We start from the raw sequence: 16,105 nt of genomic DNA, 5'->3' as shown, positions 1-16,105 counted from the left end.
GCTTTTGGTGCTTGGTGGTGATGACGACACCTGGGGCGAGCACCGTCCCCCAACCGCCGGCTCTGAGGTCACCGAGACCTCTGTAGCAGTAACATCAGTTTGTTTAGTTGTGCTCATCATAGAAGGTAATATGGCTTGGCCGCCACTGGCGACACCAGCCTCGTGTCGTCTGTCTGTTTGTCGTTCCGTACTCCCGATCTTGGAAGTCACCGGTGGTCGATCTCTCCGCCGATGAGGTTTGCAGTTTACCTTCTGCCATTTTAGCCCTACTGGCAGGGGGATTTGATTTCGGTGTTACCTTCACCTAGGACGGTTGCCTGTCGAGGCTAAAGAGTCCGTCCTACCCTTGGAAATCTTAGTCAGGTCATTCTCAACTTAGTACTGTCTAGCGTGGGAGACCCTGCTGGCAGAGTGACCTGCCGCTAGCATAGGACTAAGCATCACCGAACGACCGTTCAAGCCCCCTCGCCACGGCAAGGCGATTTACGGGAACCTAACCTAACCTAACCTAACCTAACCTAACATTTCGAAATCACCACGTACCCCTACCTTTGGTCCGTCCGATCGCTTCTGGGGCACCCTTCCCAGGTCTGTATCTGGGGAACCGTGCGTCCGGCGGTCACGCCGAAGAGAGCTAAAATTGACGGGCGCGACGAAACCCCACTAAACCCACGAGAAAATCCACGACCCCCGCCAGTTTTACGAAAAACCCTCACCCCCCACCGGATTTTGAAAAAATCGTTGCTGCGACACCCGCCAGAGCTAAGCCGGCGGACCGGTACCGCTAAACGCGTTTCGATCGCTCCGAAAAAGTCCAATCATAGTGTGGCCACCTGCGACGGCTCTCACGCCAGAGCCCCCGAATAAACCGCCCCATTTGGGCGGAAATGCGCGGTCCGTACCACGGTCTACATATGTGATGGTCTACTACCGCGCCCGGATTTTGGCACCGGTCTCGTACCCAAGTCGCACGGACACTGCCTATAACCTATTTTTACCGAACAATATTGCGGCATTGCGCACTGTACGATATATAATATATATATATTATGTGTGTTTTGGCACTGCATGCCGGATGCACCCCCCCCCCCCCGCTGGATTTTGAAAAAATCGCAGCTCCTAAGCCCGCTGGAGCTAAGCCGGCGAACCGGCACCGCTAAACACGTTTCAACGGCGCGAAAAAAGTCCAATCATAGTGTGGGCACCTGCGAAGGTTTTTTAAAACCGTGCACATATATATAGGTATACAGGTATATATTACGTACGTAATTAAAAATCGCAACTCTCGAACCGTAAGTCGTACGGACGTCAAACCGGTATCATTAGATCCGGCTGGCCGTCCTCCGCGGATATAAAACGCTAAAACGGTTAACCTCACGGAAAACTCGCGAGTTACGGCCGGAAAACCCGAAAACCCGACTTTCAATTTTTCTCCAGCCTTCCGGTCCGTAGCTCGTGAGTTTTCCGTGAGGTTAGCCGTATTACCGTCTCACATCGAACCGATATCGAATTCGCTTTCCGGAGGTTTGACGATCGAGCCCCTGACGCCAATACCGGCCGACCAAAGGCCCGTGGAAACGGAAATTTTCCGAAAAAAGTACAAAAAACGTCCGTTTTTTCTCCTGGCCGTCGACTTTGCGAAAACCATAACTCTGCAACTAAATCCGTTAACCAGGATCCGGCGACGTGAGTCGACGCGCCCGCCTCTCGTCTACCACACGTCGAAAATCCGGCGTTAACCGTTTCCGGGCCACCCCCTAACCTATCCTGGCTGAAACGTGAAATTTTATGTTTGTTATCGACGACGACGACGACGATACGGTAGGTAAAAATGTACAGGTGTTTGGTGTTGCGTGCGACAGAGGGCGACACGTGCGCCGCCGCCGCCAGTCGTATAGAATTACGTAATATATTACGATATTTTACGTAAGTATATTATAACAATATACATGTATATCGTATATAATCGCGGCGGCGGGGGCATGCGGTGCCAAATGTGCGCGTTCGGCATGCGGTGCCAAATTTTTTTTTTTGGCACCGCATGCCGGACGACGGGCACCCCCCGCCGGATTTTGAAAAAATCGCAGCTCGTACGCCCGCCGGAGCTAAGCCGGCGGACCGGTACCGCCGAACGCGTCTCGACGGCCCGAAAAAAGTCCAATCATAGTGTGGGCACCTGCGACGGTTTTTCAAAACCGCGCACATATATACATACGTGTATATAGGTATACGGTAATTAAAAATACGTAATTAAAAATCGCAACTCTGGAACCGTAAGTCGTACGGACGTCAAACCGGTATCATTAGATCCGGCTGGCCGTGCTCCGCGGATATAAACCGGTAAAACGGCTAACCTCACGGAAAACTCGCGAGTTACGGCCGTAAAACCGGAAAACCCGACTTTCGATTTTTCTCCAGCATTCCGGTCCGTAGCTCCGGAGTTTTCCGTGAGGTTAGCCGTTTTCAAGTCTCACATCGAACCGATATCGAATTGGCTTTCCGGAGGCGTGACCATCGAGCCCCCCAAGCCAATACCGGCCGACCAGGGGCCCGCGGAAACGGAAATTTTCCGAAAAAAGTACGAAAAACGGCCGTTTTTTCTCCAGGCCGTCGACTTTGCGACGACCATAACTCGGCAACTGAATCCGTTAACCAAGATCCGGCGACGTGAGTCGACGCGCCCGCCTCTCGTCTACCACGCGTCGAAAATCCGGCGTTAACCGTTTCCGGGCCACCCCCTAACCTATCCTGGCTGAAACGTGAGATATATTATATTATTATATTTAATATATTTGGTATGACCAGGGCACCTTGGGAACCGTCCGGTTGATCCACCTTGCAAGGTCCGGTATGAGCCGATGAGTCCACGGCGCCTTCCTGGAATAAAACCATCTGCTTTTCCATTCAGTGATGGTGGTCTTCCTCTCAATCCTTTTTATGGAGTTCTCAGTGGGAGGTTTTTCACCAGGGAGAGATGGTAGCTCCGCTTTGGCCTTCACCCTGACCCTCTCTGCCGCAATAAGATCGACTGGTGGCATTCCAGCCAGGAGGAAGGCGGCATCATCAGACACCGTCCTGTAAGCCCTAATGGTCCTTAGGGCAGCTGCCCTCTGAGGCCTCCTGAGATTCACCCTAGTCCTAGCCGTGAAGTTCATTGTGGGGGACCAGATGGGGGCAGCATACAGGAGTTGGATCTCTACCACCGATGCTAGAAGCCTCCTTTTCATCAGGGTGGGTCCGCTGATATTGGACATGAGCGCGATTGGAACATTTCCGATGCGTAGCCGAGGAGGGTTGTAAGCCCACTTTTTGGTAGTAGGTAGGTACCTAAAACGCATTTTGAGCGTACCGTTTCATACTTCTTGTAGACGTTTGTTTTTGTTGTAAAACTCCTCAGTTGTAGTGGTGGATTGTGTTGTAGGTGTGAGTAGCCAAGGCCGTAACGGATAACCTGAATCTCTTACAGGGATTTTTGTATCAAAATTATAATTAAAAAATAATTTTATTTGTTTATTTATCTAGTAAAAATATACTTAATTATTTACCTAATAAAAATAAGTTGTTAACATTTCTGGAATGTAATTCATGAGGGGTATTTGAAATTTTACTATTATTCCAGATGTGTATACGTCATGTGTACTACACGGAAACAATGCATTTACATTAAATATTTTTAGATTTACGTCACATATCTAAATTTAAAATATGTTATCATGTATTGTATTAAATTAAATTGGAAAAAAAATTAAAATGTTATTTATTCTTAATAGTTAAACGTTTATCGAATGATAATTTTTACGGTTAACATACATGTACCCAGGGTACCTGGTTTCATTTAGATTGAGATTTGTTGATGGAGGTACTACAGCTATATGGATACAAATATACAATCCAAACATCCAATCACGCCTGGAAATCCAGTTTTAAGATAACACCTAAAAAGGAGGATAGTGAGCAATCAATAAATTGTTCCATACAAATTATTTCAATTTAGAGTAGTACTAAATAATAAATGTCCAACTCGTGACGAATTACAGTGAGTTCACGGATACTATTTGGGAATTTAACCCAAGAGTTAAATATATTAGGATTGTTGAGAGCTGTTACAACCTCTTTAATGCAACAGTAAACTGAAGCTTGTGACAGTAAGAAGTGTATCTACTGTTACCAACCGGTGTTTGGTATGATCCTGTAGCAGAGAACTTTAAGGCAACTAAAACCTACAATATATGATTTTCATGAGATAAAAATCATTATAATTTATAGATCATTAAGTTATAAATTTTATTTAAAATGTTCAAACCTTAGTGTCTATATCGATCGATAACAAACAGCTTGACACTTTAAGAAATTGTCTTAACACATCAATCAGACAACGCGCAACGTGTTTTTTTAAACGAACATTTTTTATAAATATTTGTTCGGTCTGTGTGAATGGATCCGATAAAGGTTTATGAAAATCATTTATAACGCAATTATCATCGTTTACAGTGTTTACACAAACAGCATTTTCTATGAAATTGTTGATGACAAAATTCGTCATAATATCAAAATCAGACATTTTTAATTTTATATATAAAAAAAAAACTTGGTTGTTAAATAAAAAATTTTAAATTTATAAATTAAAATGATTATTTATTTATAAGGATTGATGTTATTTACTGATTTTATCAAATGATAATAAATTTTCATGCGATAAACATTTTGTCACCACTATTACACCAGTAGACAAATAGTCGAATGGTTTTTGTGCGACTAAATCATATCATATTTCAAAAATAACTTTTTTTTTTTCAAACGAATTTATCGCATGCGACTAAATAGTTGACCGGTTCAAAAATTGAGTCCCTGCTCGTTGGGCGACCAGTTCATGGAATTTTATACATAACAAAAAAAACTTATAAGTAATCTATACTCTATACTCATATATAGCAGGGGTCCCTAACAGTACATACAATATGCATACATTTAGGCATTTATACCGCACAGTTCACATATACAAAAGCATGTTATAATAACAATAATAAATTTCACTGCAGTATCTAGGTACAATATAATTACATTGTTCTTATATAATGCCTATAAACGTGAGAAACCCGACGGGGACGACTACGAGGACAAAGCGGTGGTGTCGATAAATTTGCAACGTATACACACCTTTGTTCTTATAATATATAACGAGTGAATATTATATTATAATGTGTACATATTATCTATAATAATAACAATAATACCTGTATACTTTGTTTATTAATTAAATATATATATATATTTATTTGTCGACTCAAATAAACGCTAAATTTAGTTAGTGTAGGTTAACCTAGCTGTAGCTTCAAGTAAGTATATATAACTTTATATTTGTGTCATAAAAAGAACAAAGATCAATTATTATTTTGTATAATTCACCAAATATAATTGTTTTAGTAACATTTGTTCTATCTCCTGCGCTTGCAGCAACGGTCAATCTTCTATAATACATAATATTTATTATAGATATACGTCAACGTGTGACCTGTCTTCACCTCCTGCGGAATGCAGCAGGGGTATTAAACGAAGAATAATATAATATAGGTATGTAAAATTCATAAATAATATAATCATTTATATAGTTGCCACGTATATTATACATTTATAAATACAGTCATTATACTTATAATAGTATACTGTATAATATATATAGTATTATATAGTATCTGACCCCCATGTACTTCGTTGCCCGTTAAAATTGCCAATTCTTTAATATGATTCGAACTTTGATTAATTTCTCCACGAAATGTGTACGTAAGTTTATGATTTCTAACACTTAAGTTTCAGTTTTATCAATTTTTTTTTACTACATTGGATAAAATACAACTATAAATAAAACTATAAATAAAAAACAACAAACCTACTATAAATCGAGAAACACAAAAAAAAGTGATGGAAAACAGGAATTTTTACTGTAAATACTTAAAATTTTAACCAAATATTATATAAGTGTTATCTATATACAGTTAAATTTTCAAAATATTTTGAGTTTTTTTGAGTTATTTATAGATGATTACAATTTTCGATTCTTCTCAGTATTTTTTTTTTTTTTTTTTTGAAGTGTCGCGATGACCAAAAAACTTGAAAATTTAATACAAGGTTTCTTTTTAGTTGTTCTTATTTTAGTTAAAATAAATCAAAAATCGTAAGTCACATTTTTTTTTTTATAAGCGTTTATAGATCATATTTTTACATTATATGTCAAAATAGCGAAGAGTAATTTTGTAATTGAAAAATCATAAAATTGTTTGTGTTTATATCTAAGGTTAAAAATACAACACTAAGTTTTCAATAAGTTTTCATAGATACTTAAAAATTTCATCAGTTATTTAGATTGGCATTTGCTTTACGTGATTTAATTTTCAAAATATTTTGACTTTTTTTGAGCTATTTATAGACAACTGAAATTTGAGATTTTTCAGAGATTTTTTTTTTTTTTGAAGTGTCAATAAAAATTTTTTAGCCCAGTCAAAATACTTGAAAATTTAATACAAAGTTTCTCATAAATTATTCTTACAATGATTAAAAAATTATAAGAATACACAGGCACAATTTTTTTTATTAGCATTTTAAGTTCAAATATTTACAAAATTTCGTCAAAATCATGAATACTTGTAAATTATTTTGTAGGTATAATTTATAAAAAATTTTGTATAAGTAACTAAGAGTTGAAAATTTAATACGAGATTTTTTATAAGTTTAGCTTACAATAATTATAAAGAACTTAAATTTTGGTGTATTCAGACCATTAAAACATAAACCACCTTTTTCACCAATCACTGAAAATTATATCCTAGGCTGACAAATCATCTTCGTTCAGAATCGTTTTTCGTATACAATGATACCTATCATTGGATTCAAATTTATCACTCCTATAACATATAATAGTAATCCACACGGTACCTAATGTACAGCAGAGCGGTACCCATTTACCCACTTTTTAAATTTTTTTTACCGATTTCAATCCTTTAAAATCAAAATTTTAAAAATCAGCTGATGTGTTGCCACTTAGATAGGTATTTAGAACAATTCTGCGAAAAAAAATTGAAAAAAAGTTAAGTAGCGTCGTCACAAAATTAGTACAAAAAAAGGACCTGTTTTTTTATATATATATACATGTATAAGGAATAAGGATAAGGATAAAACCACCTTTTATTTAGATAACTTGATAACTTGTTATACCTTTGAAACATAGTGGTGGGGAAGGGGGTATAGTAAGGACTGTCACATCAACAGTTGGTCTTGTGCAAAAACTATTACAATAATACATATTTCAGCGTACCACCTATGTTTTTCTATAACTATATTTATAATTAACAGCCGATAATGGTATAACATGCGCATGAACAATTTACTTATAAATAATAACGAATAATATCATCATAATGGTAATAATAATAATTATGATAATAAACGTTTCGGTCGCGGAGTGTCTCCATCACTCATTCACCATCGTGTAAATCGTCTTCGTTCAACCCAGTCCCCGGCGACCGGAAATGCTAATTCGTTCATTAAAACCGCTCACCCGGTCTTCCCTGCATCGTATATCCGTAGTGTTCATACACGCACATACACCATGGTATAATAATTACGATAACCGAGCGTTGTTTATAACCGTTTGCTTATTATAATTTAAATATATTCCTACAGTAATATATGCGTGCACACCAGTATAATATAAACTTATAATGGTGCTACATTTAGTGATTCTCTCACGAACGCAATTCGATATAAAAGACATGTGCGTGTATATAATAACAATAATATAAAACATAGTCTATAGACAATAGATAGATTGTGACACAGGGGATTTATAAGCATTTACTTACAATATACCTATATATTTGATAGGAATTAGCATTTTTTTTTCTTATCGAAGGTATAATAATATTGCACTAGTATTAACGTCGACAATGAATAGAATTTAATTAATTTTTTTTATTCAATACTTCATTATAAATAATGAGGAAATTTCTAACGACGATGCTCTATAATTTTGAATGCAGAAATGTGAATTATATACCTACATATTATAATCTATAGCGTTAAATATATCTTTGTGGTACATATTATTAATTATTATTTCGTATAATAAGTAATAACGTACAGCCGTCTGATTTTCGGTTACATATTAAATGCATAGGTATACCAATAAGGTTATTTTGTGCAAAAAATCAAGTTGGTTTAAGCGTGTACGTTAGAACTGTACAAGATAATATATACCTATTATAACACATTACTACAATAATGTATAAGTATACATTTACAAAAATACCACCAGTAGATTGGGTTAGATTAGGTTAGGTTAGGTTCATCTACGTGAATAAATATGATATTTTACTTTAGAGATAAACGACTAATTAATTATCACAACTATTTTAAACATTATATAAACTAGATATTTTAACAATTCTTCATTCTCTAGATTATAACATAGACATATGGTCGTCTAATTATTAATGAACTAATAAGTTAATAATAGTTAGGTATAATTATTTACAATACTAGTATCTATAGGTACATATGTTAGGTAAAAGATATTGGAATAAAGAAATTTATAATTTGAACATATTTATTTATCATAATATATTAATATATTTATAACAGTAATATAACTCAGAGTATTAAATTTTTGAGGGGGAATGAAATATAATAAAAAAACCCTTATCTATTAAATAAGGTTAGGTTAGGTTATTAATTAATCAGATAATTACATTAGAGAAAAAAATGGAATATTAAATAGATCAAAAATAGGTATATATAGAGGTCAAAAGTAAGAATTTTCCAACAGTTGTCAAAAAAAGTGATGGAAAAACGCAAAACCAGTTTTCAAAAAAATAACTTACCTATTATTGACGAAATTCGTCAAAATCGTGAATATTCTCAAATTATTTTGTAGTTGAAAATTTATAAAAGAACATTCATGTATAAGTAGATAAGAGTTGAAGACGTAATACAAGATTTTCCACTAGTTTGGTTTACAAAAACTATAAAAGAAGTTGAGCGTTGGCAAGGTTAGATTGAAAAAAAGTTATCGTATGTTTAAATTTTTACGAATTCTAAAATGCACGCGTAATATAACGATTTACTATCAAATAATTTAAGATTTTTGTTACAATTAAAAATGTCTTGTCGAAGAAACTTGAAACGTACACCAGTTATTTAAATTGGCATTTTCTGTACAAGATTTAATTTTAGGGTTACGAATCGATTTTCGTATACACTGCTACTAATCATTGGATTCAAATTGAATACATCCATTATAGTGACCTACTATACAGTTATGAGTTACTCACTTAACCACTCTTTTTAGATTCTGAACGAAGTGATGAATGTATTGATTTACAATGATGTGTTGTATTTTTTTTTTTTTTTATTGTTTAGGTATGTGTCTGTGTACGGAATACTTGTTGAAATAATGCTCCAATTTCAAACTTAGGAGGTTGTTTCCTAAATGCAAAGTGAATATTCTTGGTGCATTATAGAAGTCAGTGTAAGAATTTTCCAACAGTTTTCAAAAAATCAGGGAAATCAAAAAAAAACAAAAAAAAATAAACGAAAAAACAGGAATTTTTATGCAAAACCAGCTTTCGACGAAATTGATTTTTTTTGTATGGTTGTAACTCAAAAACGAATCACTGTAAATAATTGAAATTTTCACCAAATATTCATAAAAGAAATTTCTAAATACCTGCTAAATAACCTAACCTGCTAAATTTTCATAATATATTGGCTTTTTTTTAATTATTTATAGACAACTGAAATTTTTCTAAGAATTTTTATTTGAACTATCGATAAAAAAATTTAATTTAATACAACGGTTCTTATAAGTTGTTTTTATTGTAGCTAAAAAAATTTAAAATAGTAAGTCAACATTTTTTTTTTTATAAGCGTAAGTTAATCGTTAGAATATCGTTATTGCGTAACAATAACGATTTATATACTCAAACAATTTTCAATATTTGTTGTTGTCCAAAATGTATAAGTCATAAATACTTGAAAATTTCACCAGTTCTTTAGATTGGTATTTTCTTCACAATATTTACTTTTCAAAATATTTCGCTCATTTTAAATCTATTTATAGGTATTTTAAATATTCCTAATTGTTTAGTTTTTTTTTTATATAAATAATGACAAAATATGTTACTTTGACATCTATAATGTACCAAGGATATTCACTATTCCATCGGAAACCAGGTTATACATATATAAATATATATATATATATAAATAACTATACTCGGATATTCCAATATCACACTTGAATTTTCGACGAGTTATAATAGTAGTTTTTGTAGTAATACAATATTATACGATTGATTTACCAGTCACTAGTCAGTCAAACATTAACCGTCCACTATGGAGCAAATGACAAGTGAGAAGAACAAAATGCTTTTAGTAATTGATGGTTACAAATTTTGTTTTCATAAATTACTTAAGTCTGATTTGCAAAGATGTAGATGTACTTAAACGTCAAGTAAATCTTTTATAAAAATTAATAACGTTAATGAAATAGTTGAACGCAAAATTAATCATAATCATGAACAACTTGAAATATCTGTTCTAAATAGACAAAAAATTAGTAATGTTTTTAAAAGAAAAGCTATAGACGATGTGTGTGAGATATCGTGTAAATTAATTTACAATGAGTTACGCAAGAGTGACGTAGAAACACTAACTTCTTATGACATTTATCGTATTCGTGACAATGTGTACCAAGCTCGATCTCATATTTTACCAAACCTACCAAAATCCATTTCAGATGCACATGATATAATTGAAAATCTACAAACTATAACAAATCGAGGGAAAAATATGATATTTATCAATGATCGTGAAAATAATATCGTTGGATTTTCTTGTTCAACGAATTTAGAATTACTGGCTAAATCAGAAATGTGATTCGTCAATGGCACATTTAAAAGTGCCCCAAATTTTTTTTACCAAATGTTCACAATACATATACTATATGTACCATTATTATTTATATTATTGCCAAATAAAAGACAAAAATCATATTTCATAGCTTTTGAACATGTAGAAAAATATTTTTTGGATTTAAATTTAACATTAAATGTACAGCGTATTCTTGTGGATTTCGAAATAACCTAACCTAACCATACCATTTCTCCACTCAGATAAAGTAGAAAATGCAATTGTGTTTGATCTAATGTCTTGTAGTGTTTCAAATAATTCCGATTTTCTAAAATTTGAAACTTATTTAATGGATAACTATGTCATGAATTATGCCTTATTTCCTCCTCGTGTATGGGCAGAATCATCAAATTCAATGCTACGCGCAACTAATAGTTGTGAAGCATTTCACTCGAAATTTAATTCTATGTTTTATTCAAGCCATCCCAATATATTTCAATTTACTGAAGTGATAAAGAATATATAATATGACGTTTACATTAAAATTAGAAGTTCTGGACAATTATTAAAGACAACACGTGAAAAACATTTATTTCTTAGTCAAAAATTAAATGCATCTAAGAATGAACACATTTCACGATTTGAATTTATTAAAACGGTATCATTTAAATTTTCGCCTAATATGTAATTTTATTAAAACTATTAATGTAGTTATTTTTACTTTTTATTAATATTTATTAGACGAAATAACATCAATTATTGTTGGATTACATTAAAATTTTTACTATAATAATATGACGTTTTTTATATGAACTTCTTATTTTCCTTGTAAAATATGATATATAACAAACTTATAATATTTTAATAGAAAAATTTCACAATATAAATTTATAAAAATTGTTTTTTTTTTAAGTTTTTGCCTTTTATGTTATACTTTTAAAATTATTTGTGTAGTTATTTTTAATTTTAATTTATATTAGTTAGATACTTAGATCAAACTTGAGGGACACAATTCGTGTAACCTGAAAAATACATAGGGACACAATTCAGTATTTGGGACACAACTCGTTTGCAGCCACTTTATATGGTAATAGAGTCCAAGAAAATAGATTTTATGAATTAACTAGGTAGTTCATGAACTACCAACGAATGTTTGTTAAAGTATAAAATAATACATGAAAGTCATACTTTAACTACACTTATTTTAGTAAACAATTACTATCTAGTTTTTCTATAAAAAATTTAGTTTGATTTCCGTTAATGTATAGAATACATTTAAGTTTAAAATGTATTATAGTATTTAATTTATTTTAAATTGAATCAATTATTTATTGGTACACGCTAGGCTGTTGTAGCATTCTATATATATAATATATATTATTATAGCAAAATTAATTTACAGTTAACGATTTACTTAAACCTATTAAACATCAATTAGCTAATAATTAACAATTTTTAGTTTACAAAAATAATAATTTTGATTTTCTCGAAATACATTAAATAAAAATACTTAGCATTAAAATTTGGATAGCATATGGGGCATTTTGAACACTTTAAAAATTGTTTTCACAGTATTATGAACCACATTACGTCTGTTATAACCAAACAATAACGTATCCAGACATTTAAATATTAATGACTGATCATACAAAACATGAAAACAATAATTAGGTATGTATAAATATTATAAATGTTTCAAAAAGATTTAAGAAGAATTTAAATCCTAATAGTATTAAGATTGCTTTTGAATAATCACTAAATTAGAATTTAAAGAGGTGTTTTCAAAACTTTTAACTACAAAACAATTAATAAAGTTTTTTCAATTTTGATGAAATGTGTCAAAATTCTAACTTAAATTTCTCATAAAAATGTCTATGGTTTCCGCTCAATTTTTAGACATTCGAAATCGTAAATTGTATTTAATTGTATTAGCCAAATTTTAGTCGAAGCATAAAACCTTTTTATTATTATTATTATTTATTTTCATTTAAAAATTGAAAGGTATATATACATGTAAATGTATACAAATATTAATACTTATTGAAATATGACATTATACATAAATGATTGTCTCCGTAAGCTGAGCTTATTGTAAGAGACAAAGGTTAGGTTAAAATATATCTCGTACGTTTACTAAAATCAATTTAATCATATTTTAATTAACACGTAAGTCCATCATGTTTGATTTAGTCATTATAAGCTTATCATAAATATATAATATATTTTAAATATTTTAAAATTATATAATGAATATAACAATCTGGCTGGAATATAGCTAATAAAATTTAATTAATATTAATTAATTTAATAAAATTAATTTAATTTTTCATTTACCATTTTCCTATATAATCTAAAAATTTTAAACACACCAACGTCTATACTTAATTCCATTGCCATTTTTGTTCCAACATTAATAGGGTTTCTCTTTACAAATTCTGTTCTACACATTGGAATTAAATATATACATTGGTTTGTTTCGCTCTTATACAATGGTTATGTTTAAATTTAAATCTTTGAATATCAAGGAAAAACTTATTCGATAATATATGTTGTGCATAAAATTGAGTTAAATATAATAGATTATATTTTCTGTATAACAATACAGTGCTCATTCTATAGGGTTTTTTAAAAGACTTTTAATAAGAGAATTTATAGTGGTTTTAAGTGAATTAAGATGTATATTGTAGGCACCGCCCCAACTCCCAATACCATATTAATAAATATTGACTGGGCCATAGCTATAAAAACCATTCTCGTTGTGATGGGTGATAGTAAGTTGCTAATAGTTTTAAATTTATAGAATAATAATCTGATCTTTCTAGTAATATCAATAATATGATTTTGCCATTTAAGGTTAACATCAGCTATATTAATACCTAGATATTTTACTTTTTTTTTTTAATTAAAAAAATACTGCTGATAGGTACTGTAGATAGTGTTATCCTTTTATCAATCACCACTCATTATTTCAAACTCTATTCACATTATTAAAAATATTTTTCTTACACAATTTCTAATTGAAATAAAACGACATTTTTCTTAAAAAAATTATATTTTTAATAATTGTTATCGTTTTAATTTTAATTTTTTTTAATGACAGGATACATTTTTATATTCATATTTTGAATCAGAATATTATTTGTAAAATGTTGGTACCTAAAAATCTAAATTCTAACGAGTAGTCATAAGTATTTAATATCTTGGCGGTTAGGTTGGAGTAGAAAGATACCTTGTAAAATGTAGGTTTACCATTACGATTATCAAAACACAAAATACTTATATAGCTCATTAACTACTCGTCTGAATAGATAATAATACACTGTTTGTCTTACAATGATTAATAAAAATTCAAAAAATATTTAGTATCCACCTAAATGAAAACCTACAGTAAGTTATACTTTGATTATAAATTTACGTATAGAAATAGTATTTCATTGGTTAAATAATAAATTTATCTAGGTAATAGAATTTAAAAAATTCTAGTTCATGGTTAGCCTGAAGACTAAAATTGAATTATATAGCATAAATTATATACTTATCCGTTATTATTAGGTTAGGTTAGGTTGAAATGTAATAAGATACGTGAATAGTGCATATTATAATAATATATAACTAGTTTACGGCTAATAATATTATTATGAATGTATTTCAATAAAATATGATAAATATTGATAAAAAAAAATAAGGAAAAGTGCACGCAGAATCATAATAAAAAGTTCTCGTGAAATGGCGGCGGCAGTTGTGGCATAATGCATGGCTCAAACTACACACACAATTTCCTGAGTGCACACAAATACACACACACACTAAAAAAACATCATGGCCGCGCCGCGCTTTCCAGTGTCCCCCACCAACCCACTGCCGGAAGAACACCACGCCGCCTCCGTCCGTTTTGCGTAGCTAAATCGACACCCTCGTTTTAAATCTTTCTACCCCCTACAGAGCATGTGTACGTGATCCGACACAAAACACACCCAGAGCGGCCAGAGTACCACACACACATACACACTCCACACCGTGAATTCGTCGATGGGCAATTACACAATATATTTTTGCACTTATTTATATATGAGCACATATTGCTATAGCAACAACGAAGAAAGAAACAAAACGCAAGATTAAAATACCACGTCTAAAATTCCAGAAAAACAATAATACAATAATTTAATAATGCCCTTATTTATGTAAAAAATTTATATTATAGGACCAAAGATGAAAAAACATATAAGTCAAAATGTTTCCTATAAAAGTATAAATTCATTTATGTAATAAACAATATTTAACTTAACCTAATTAAACTAATGTGAAGAAAAATACCATTGCTCTTCGTCACAATATTAATTGAGGTCTTTTTTCATTAATGTACAACTTTGCGAGTTACCATGATTATATCGGTATAATGGTTTTGATAAAAATTTCAAAAATGGAGAGTACACTTAGTACGATAAAACAAAAAATATTATGCGAAAAAAAAATTTTTCATACTTTTGCCAAAAATTTTTCTAATATACTTATTTGTATTTTTGATATATTTTAAAACTTTTTTTAACCTTCTTGTTTTTATATGCTAAATGATAGATGTAAATTTTTTGTAGAATCTCATTTCATACTATCTGTTGATTTTTTGAAACGTAAATCTTAATTCATTTAATCATTATATTACGATATAAATTTCAAAATTACTTAATATAATTAAATATTTATTTTAAACAATGTGGTATAAATAAACTCTAAAAAGCATTATAAATATTAAATAGTATACGTCTGTAATAAAGATACTATTAATTTTTTACCATTTATATTCACTAAACCTAAAATAATATTATTTTTATTAAGTTAAATGTTTAATTTATGGAAAACTAAACGAATGATTTATTTCAGAGAAAATTTATCTATCCATTAAAATTGTAAATCCAACTTTTAAGGGACGTTAATATTTTATAAGTTTTTATTTTAATAATAACGTCTATACCATATATTACTATAGTTTATAGTAACCTAACCTACACTTTAAATTCAGTAAATTAATAGCTCAAGCGTATACATATACCTATTATACCTATATAAATAAAGATATTGTATTTTGTTTAAATATGAGTAAAATACTTTAAAATTCTACTAAATATAGTTGAACTTTAGAGACTCATGTTTAATGTGAGGTGCTAAACTATAACTTACAACACCTCGTTTTTAAATGCAATTT

General features: G+C 31.3%; 1 protein-coding gene across 1 annotated transcript; it reads right to left on the bottom strand.

Moving 5' to 3' along the window:
• Positions 1–2,783: 2,783 nt before the first annotated feature.
• Positions 2,784–3,254, bottom strand: LOC126555879 (uncharacterized). The gene has a single exon (XM_050210821.1). The coding sequence runs from the start codon at positions 3,252–3,254 to the stop codon at positions 2,784–2,786; it is 471 nt and encodes a 156-aa protein (XP_050066778.1).
• Positions 3,255–16,105: the final 12,851 nt, after the last annotated feature.

Source organism: Aphis gossypii, chromosome 1 (assembly GCF_020184175.1).
Source record: "Aphis gossypii isolate Hap1 chromosome 1, ASM2018417v2, whole genome shotgun sequence".
In the NCBI taxonomy this organism is placed as follows: domain Eukaryota; kingdom Metazoa; phylum Arthropoda; class Insecta; order Hemiptera; family Aphididae; genus Aphis; species Aphis gossypii.
The sequence above is the reverse complement of the archived record's forward strand: the minus strand, read 5'-3'. Positions and strand labels throughout refer to the sequence as shown.

What these genes read in the sequence shown, in the direction of transcription:
- LOC126555879 (XM_050210821.1), bottom strand. Translation starts at nt 3,254, where the DNA reads ATGTCCAATATCAGCGGACCCACCCTGATGAAAAGGAGGCTTCTAGCA.